The 8,913-nt window shown below is 39.2% G+C and overlaps 1 protein-coding gene across 1 annotated transcript; it reads right to left on the bottom strand.

Moving 5' to 3' along the window:
* Positions 1–1,749: 1,749 nt before the first annotated feature.
* LOC125842809 (uncharacterized) lies at positions 1,750–2,691 on the bottom strand. Its single transcript, XM_049522113.1, has 3 exons — positions 2,540–2,691; positions 2,367–2,428; positions 1,750–2,174 (listed from the first exon to the last, which is right to left on the bottom strand). Exons 1-3 carry the CDS (start codon positions 2,689–2,691, stop codon positions 1,750–1,752), a joined length of 639 nt encoding a protein of 212 aa, XP_049378070.1.
* Positions 2,692–8,913: the final 6,222 nt, after the last annotated feature.

The following is an 8,913-nucleotide window of genomic DNA, read 5'->3' on the forward strand; positions in this document are numbered from 1 at the left end:
CATATCATGAACCAATTCCTTCTTCTCATCTTCTACATGAGCCACACTACCGATGGACAATCTACTTAGGGATCCGCAATTTGGTTTTGTCGTGGTGGTAAAGGAAACTCATGTCATAATCTTTTAAAAGTTCTAACCACCTTCTTTGTCGGAGATTCAAATCTTTTTGGCTAAACACATATTGAAGGCTTTTGTGGTCGGTAAACACATCTACATGCACCCCATAGAGATAGTGTCTCGATATTTTCAAGGCAAACACCACCACCGCTAGTTTGAGATCATGAGTTGGATAATTCTTTTCATGTACCTTGAGTTGCCTTCAAGCATAGGCAATCACTTTACCCCGTTGCATGAGGACACATCCCAAATCCACTCAAGAAGCGTCACAATATACCACAAACACATCGGTACCCTCTGGTAAGGTCAATATCGGAGCGGATATAAGTCTATCTTTCAATTCTTGGAAGCTTTTCTCACAAGCCTCCGACCACACAAACGTTGCTTTCTTTTGAGTTAAGGCTGTTAATGGAGAAGCAATAGAGGAGAAACCCTCAACAAACCTCCCATAGTAACCGACCAAACCCAAAAAGCTTCGAATATTGGTAGGAGCTGGAGGTCTAGGCCAACTCTTGACCGCATCCATCTTCTTAGGATCAACCTCTATACCCATGCCCGACACAATATGACCAAGGAAACCAACCGACCTTAGCCAATATCACACTTACTAAACTTAGCACATAATTTGTGGTCTTTAAGGACTTGCAATACTATCCTCAAACGCTTCATATAATCACCCTCACTCCTGGAATAGATCAAAATATCGTCAATAAAGTCAATCACAAACGAATCAAGATATTGCCTAAATACCCTATTCATTAGATCCATAAACACCGCCGGGGCATTTGTTAGACCAAAAGACATGACTAGGAATTCATAGTGACCATATCTTGTTCGGAAGGCCGTTTTAGGAATATCAACCTTTCTCTCCCTAAGTTGGTGGTAGCCCGACCTTAGGTCAATCTTTGAAAAGTAACTCGCCCCTTGGAGTTGATCAAACAACTCATCAATTCTAGGGAGAGGGTACTTATTCTTTATAGTGACCTTGTTCAATTGGTGGTAATCAATACACATCCTAAAAGACCCATCCTTCTTTTTCACAAACAATACCGGTGCACCCCATGGAGATATGCTTGGTTGAATAAAACCCTTGTCTAGCAAATCCTTGAGTTGTGCCTTAAAGTCTTTTAATTCCACCGGAGACATCTGGTAAGGGGGTATTGATATGGGTTGAGTATCCGGCAAATGATCAATGCCGAAGTCTATTTTAGACATGAAATGAATCGACCTCTAGGGATTGAATTCCCCCCTTTCCATTCCAAAATGGGCTCATTTGGAAATTGAAACTTCACTACCCAAGTTCTACAATCAATGGAAGCAAAACAAGCATGCAACCAATCCATCCCCAAGATTACATCAAAATAAAGCATGTCTAATTCTACCAAATCAACCAAAGTGGCTCTATGAGACAAAGAGATAGGACAACTCCTATAAACTCTCTTAGCTACAACCGAATCACCTACCGGGGTAGAAACAGAAAAGGGTTCTTTTAACTCTTTGGGAGGTACTTCAAATTTCATAGCCACAAAAGGAGTAACAAAAGATAAAGTGGCACCAGGGTCTAATAATGCATAAACATCAATTGAAAATACTTGCAACATACCGGTAACAACGTCCGGGGACCACTCTTGATCACTTCGGGATTGGAGCATAGAAGTGATTCTTCTTGGGAGCATTAGGATTTGAACCACTTGGAGGAGATTGGTTACCCTCTTTCCCCTTGGCCATACGAGTTGGACAATCTTTCAATTGATGTCCACTTTTTCCACATCCATAGCACACACCCATACCGACAAGACATTTCCCCTCATGTTTCTTACCACACTTGGCACATGTAAGTTTCTCCATGGAAGATCCACCCCTATTGCCTGCTTGAGGCTTAGGGTTAGACACCTTATATTTGTTGGTCTTTGGAGCATTAGAGGAACTTTGATTGGAGAACTTCTTCTTGAACCTTGGTCCACTTTGACCCTCAAACTTACCCTTTGAAGAATTTCCATCATCGAACCTTGCCCTCTTTACCTCTCTATTCTTCTTCCTAAGCCTTATCTCCTTAACTTGTTGAGCATAGACCAGTAACCGTTAGTTATCTATGTTGTCATGGAGCATTGCCGCTAGGCACTCTGCTTCCATAGCATCGGACACACATGTGACAGAGCGATTCATCTCATCTCTTGGGTTAGACACCAAAGATGGGGCATATTTGGACAACTTAGTGAATTTCAAGGAGTATTCTTGGACACTCATACCTCCTTGGCGAAAGTTGATGAACTCCTCAACTTTGGCTTCCCTCTTCTCACGAGGAAAGAACCTATTAAGGAAGGGTTTCTTGAATACTTCCGAACTTATGGGACCCACCCTTATAGGACTATTCTCCTTCCATTGTGTATACCATACTTGGGCCACATCTTTCAATTAATACCCGGCTAATTCGACTTTCTCAATAGAAGTGACCCTCATAGCCTCCACTATCTTGTAGACCTCCTCCAAAAACTCTTGTGGGTCATCATTCACATTAGAACCCAAGAAAATAAGAGGGTTCATCCTAGTAAAATCTCTTAACATTGAGGCCATGGTACTCACATTAGGGTTTACCCGAGGCCCAACTACTCGGTTGGCTTGGGTGTTATAGCTTAGGCTTGAGTAGTATCATCATTAGTTTGAACCGTCATGGGTTAAGTCAAAGTTTGGAGAGCCGCCCTTATCTCCACATTAGTCATATCCCATTTATCATTAGGAATTTGAGGGTCTTGAGGAGCTTGGGGAGGAAATCCCTCATTCACATTCTCCTCTTGTGCCATTCTTGCATTAGCCCTTCTTGTATTCATTACCTATAATCACAAGAAAGGGGTTAGGAGAAACGACTTCATAGAGCTAGGACTCCAAAGCACGACTAAAGAGTAATGAAAGAGGTGAAAGTTCCTAAACATCTTATAGCCTCTCATTCATAAATGTGGCGCACATCCCACTCATGAACAAGACTCTACTAGACATTGTGTATGAGACATCAACCTAAATATTATTCCCAAAACCTTATGCTCTAATACCAAGTTAGTCACAACACGGGAGTACCCCCTAGATGTAACACATCGTACTTGACCCCGAAAGGGTCTGATACAAGCCTCTAGCATCATCATTACATAATACATAGAAAATAATGCGGAAAAATTTAAAACTTTTACAATAGAAGTCCAACTTCATTTTCTTTATAAAGGAAAAATCATAGGAATCTAGACTTTGTCTCATATACCATCTAAAACATCGGAATGAAAAATTTGGGACATAGCCCTTTACATCAACAAAAGTCTCAACATGAAAAGTACAATAGAAACTAAGAAATGGATAATCCGTCCTCGAACTTAGGACTCACCACAACTTGGAGATAAGCAATCCAAGTCTTCTTTAAGAAAAAAAGTGTATGTCACCTAGTCGGAACCTACACTCATAAAAATGTAAAGGAAGAAGGGTTTAGCACAAATATGTACTAAGTATGGAAACATGCATAAAATCCTTTAGATATGATAAAAAAAAAAGGACATTTTTAGTTGCAAAGTATGCATTTATGATGTTTGGAAACCAACATGCATTTTCAATGTCAAAGGCAAGCCATAATCACATTTATACTCGCAACATAGTAATATCAACACCTTAGCAACCCCTAAGGGGAACTTGTGCAATGTATGGATGGCATCCCATAAAACCAACCCTACTAAGTACCCCCTTGAAGCTATCTTAGTCATGCATATCATCTTTAAACCTCATTAAAATCATTAGTCACAAATAAGGAAATAGCCATGTACATTACTTGAATATAAGGGAAGTCATTCATAACAACCATCCATTCAACACACATGCATACATTTGTATCTCATCATAATATAAATGGACCATCACAGAACGTCCTACTAAGTCTACTTGTGCAATGTGGAAGTGAAGTCCCATACCCCCACTCCTACTAAGTAAACTCATCAAGAAGTCATATTATAGTTCATGTCTCATTCATTATCTTTATTATATAGGGAAGAGTAGCCATAACCGACAAAGACCATGTGAGCTACATGGAATCTGGTGTCGTGTAATCCCACACAGAAAGAAGGTGTCCAACTTGCCTAAGGTAGAACTAAATGTATAGCAATAAGTTGTATCGACTAGCTAAGGTCCTATGTTGGCACATAGTTATGGGATAGGGAAATTTCTTCTAGAAACCCGCCCTATTGCATTGGCGGATGGGCATCCATCTTATGAGTTTACTTTTAGATGACCCAGCGTATTGCATTGGCGGAAGGGACTTTACCTCATTTTCCATATCCACTCGGTGCTAAGCATTATTTCTCAAATTATACATAATTAATCTTGAATTGCATTTACATATGTGAAAGAATGCTCTATCCTTCATTCAATACAATTCATCAAAATATCTCATAGATTCATTAAAGGTAAGAATGTACTTTCTACCTTAGAATCAACAGTAGTGTGTGAGTAGAACTTTCACATTACATTCATAGTGTATTCATGAGGATACAGTTCCAATCAACACAATAACATCATCATCATCCTAGACCATTCATGCATCATCAAGGGTAAGGGTAAGGGAAGAACAACCTTTCAACAGTACCATACTTTACACATTAGCCATAGGATATTTAACTTCTAGGTGAATCAATAGGTTATAGTCAACTTTCATCAATATGTACAAATAGCAATTTACCCCTTTCAAGGTCATGAATCATGTCTCAAAATTACACCTAATGATACTTCAATAGGAATGAATAAAACAAGATTCAATAACTATATTAATATAGATACAATTCATAGTAATCATCTTGCATCAATACACCCATCACAATTCATGGAATTGGGGTCATGGTGGTGATCATGGTTTCATGGGAAATTCTACAATGAAAATCACCATTAAACATCAAATCATCGATAATACAATGCAATTAACATAATAAAAATTTTTTTAAGAAGAACGCATGGATAGAATGAAATAGTTTTTGAACAAGTTACAAATTTTGAAATTAGAGTTTTAAGGGATTCATGGAGAAAATTGTTCCATGAATCAAGGTTCCCATACCTTAATTGATGTTTTCCCACGAAATTGGAGTGAAAATCTTGGAGCTTGAACGCTAATCCTGACCTTCTTCTTTGCTCTTCCATGGAGTTTAGAGATTAAATATTTTTGGGAGGGAAGTTGGTTGAGTTTTGAGTTTGTGAGTTATGAGAGTTAAAATGGTTGTTTAATAGTTAAAAACATTTTAATATATCTAAAATAACTAATAATAACCGTCCCTACCCTTAATTTAATTATTTAGGAATTTACGAAATCACCCTCCCTTTGGCCGAACCCCAAACTAGTTTTTGCATGTTGGGATCCACGGACCCCATCCACGGATCGTGGATGGGACCATGGTCTGTCCTGCATGGGCTCGGTTTGGGTCAGAGAGGGAGTTTTGGAGGAAAATCTTGGGGGCACTAAGTCTCAACCCAAGACTTCAAACCACGGAGCGTGGGTCCACCCACGTCGCATGGGTGCCCAATCGTGGTTCCGTGCTATTTTTTACAGTTTTTGGACCTTCCCTTGGGTCCTCCTCATGGACCCTTGGGGGGTCCTAGGGGGTCATGCCTTCATGTTTAGGCACTAAAACCTAGCACTCTATTAGGGAAGTTATTTTAGAACTCTAACCTTACGTTTTAACTTCATTAGGCTACTAGATTACACTTTAGGCTCTAGCTTAGGTCACTAGATTTCTGGGGTGTTACATTTTTGGGATACTTTCCTAAATTAGGTTTTTATTAGTATGGTATCCGGATATGCCATCAATGATTATAGATCACGTGGTGAAAACTATTTCCATTAGTAGTAGGGCATTTTTAGCATGAAATTGAAGAATGTGGACCTTAAAAGCTATTAGGAAAAGATTATGAATGCTGAAAGGTTTTCTCACACATGGTTTAAGGACCTATCCTATGATAAGACAAGCGACGAACACACGTGTCCCATAATAGTAAGACAAGTTAAGATTAATGACTAATCCGTAGGATTTATGCTTAGCACCGAGAAGATATTGAGATTGAAGCTCTCTCGTAGCTTGAGACCGGGTTTCTAATAGCAATCTCCTTATCCCATACCTATATTCCCACATAGGATGATTGTCTTAGATAGACATTAGCTTGTGGATCCACTTTAGCTCAAAGTTATGGTCCTTACCTTGGCAAGTAGAACACCCATTTCGGTGTGGGGCAAACACTGGTTTCCATGCTATAGCTCGCATGGTCTATATATTAGTTAATGGTAAACTTCCCGCAAAATGAACTAAGTTAAGTACTAATGGTTTATGAAGTTTCCTTTATGATTTAAAGATGCATTGACCATGTTCATGATTTATGAATCTTCATAAATGATTTTAGTATGTTTTAACTTGGTCATGCATTTCAAGTTTTCGATTATGTCCCCTTATGATCATGTATCTTTTATTGTATTCCCTTCATACTATGTACATTGTTTGTACTAACGCATACTCTTGCCTACATTGTTTCAGTAATGTAGGGTCTGAAGCTCCTATTCTACATCCCCGTGGCTAGTGATCACACTAGTAGCGTTTGAAGATTGGTGAGTCCTTATATTCCGAGGACCAAACCCTTTATTGCTTATTGTCTTTACTTTTCAGTGTTGTATTTGATGTATGGGTTACGTCCCAATTCCTCTTGATGTAATAGATGGCTTTGAGACCATGTTAGACTTCTGCTTCGTTTTCTTGTCAAATATTTATGAGATAAACTGTCTTTTGAACTCTTTAAAGCTATGAAGTATGCTAAGTGGCTTGTGTAGGGCCTCTCGGGGTCTTATACGCCTTGTCACATCTAGGGTCTACTTTGGGTTATAACAAACTTGGTATTCAGAGCACAAAGTTTAGAAAGGTCCTAGGATGTCTAATAAGCCACGTCGAGTAGAGTCTTGTTCATGAGTATGAAGCATATCACATTTATGAATAAGAGGCTATAATATGTTCAGAAAACTTCACTTCTTTCATTTCTCTAAACTCGTGCCATAGAATTTAATTCTATAAAGGTCCTCCTTGCCTAACCCCTATTTATGATTTTCAAAATACGCCTCCATGACCGAATCTCGTGAGGAGGAATATTCGTGAAAATGTGAGACAAAAGGTTCCCCAAGTGTCGATCAACCCTTTGGATGACAAGTGACTAATGATGAGTTTCGAGCTGCATTTCATATATTGGCCCAAGCTATGATGGCTCAAGCAAATAAGGAAGTTATGGCTCCCGTGAACCCAAATGTGGGTACAACGACAACTAGGGTGAGGGACTTTACTAGGATGAATCCTCTGGAATTTCATGGATCTAAATTCAAGGAAGATCCTCAAGAGTTCATTAATGAGGTGTATAAGGTGTTGATGATCATGTGAGTGAGGCCGGTGGAAAAGGCTGAATTGACTGCTTATCAACTTATAGGCATTGCTCAAGTATGGTTCAACCAATGGAAGGAAGAGACGGCGATAGATGTGGTCCTTTTGATTGGGAGAAATCTAACGTTGCTTTAACTGACAGGTTCTTTCCCCATTAGATGAGGGAGGCAAAGGTACTTTAGTTCATTAACCTTCGTCAAGGGGATATGAGTAGGAAGGAGTATGTTTCAAAATTCACGCAATTGTCCAAGTATGATCCAAGTATGGTCGCCCATCCAAGGGAAATGATTGTTAATTTGTGTCGGGTTGTTCCAACTTAGTGGTGAAAAAATGCCTAACCGCCATGCTTGTTAAGGAAATAAATGTCTCCCATTTGATGGTTCATGCACAAAAAATAGAATAGGAAAAGCTTAAGGAGAAAACTATGGATTCAAAGTGGGCAAGAAAGGATAATGGTGATTTCTCACATTCAAGGTCCGGTAGAGGTAATCGTTCCCAAGGTAATGGCTCTAGTAAGAAAATGGTATCCGAGTGTCAAAAGTGTGGAAAAAGCCATAGAGGTGAGTGTCTAGCCTGTACAAATGCATGCTTTGGTTGTGGAAAAATGGATCATAAGATAAGGGATTTTCCTTCGGTATCTAGGAATGAGGGAGATAATCATCAGCATGCTCAACCTTACCCTTCCTCAGGTTCCAGTGGTGGTCATAAGAAGAATAGGTCTTATGCACTTCAAAATCGACAAGATCATGAGGGTTCCCCATAATGGTGATTTCTCACATTCAAGGTCCGGTGGAGGTAATCGTTCCCAAGGTAATGGCTCTAGTGAGAAAATGGTATCCGAGTGTCAAAAGTGTGGAAAAAGCCATAGAGGTGAGTGTCTAGCCTGTACAAATGCATGCTTTGGTTGTGGAATAATGGATCATAAGATAAGGTTTTGTCCTTCGGTATCTAGGAATGAGGGAGATAATCATCAACATGCTCAAGCTTACCCTTCCTCAGGTTCCAGTGGTGGTTATAAGAAGAATAAGTCTTATGCACTTCAGAATCGACAAGATCATGAGGGTTCTCCAGAGACGGTAATTTGTAAGTTATGGGCTTTTAGCTTGTAGTTATTCATTGCATGGTATTGGGTGTTTCATTGGTTATGGTAAGACTCCATGTATGGTTATTTTTTTTGAAGTCGACATTGAAATCGTTGTGGAAACTTCTTAAGGGGTCATTTGGTAGAGTGTATTAGAAAAAATAATGCATGCATTAGCCTTGTGTATTACTAATACCGTAATTGGTAATCTTTTCCAACCTAGGTCTAACTAATGCTTGAATTAGTTATACACATTATATTGTGTATTAAGGTGTGTATAGATAATAT

Source organism: Solanum stenotomum, chromosome 10 (genome assembly GCF_019186545.1).
Source record: "Solanum stenotomum isolate F172 chromosome 10, ASM1918654v1, whole genome shotgun sequence".
NCBI classification, from domain to species: Eukaryota; Viridiplantae; Streptophyta; class Magnoliopsida; order Solanales; family Solanaceae; genus Solanum; species Solanum stenotomum.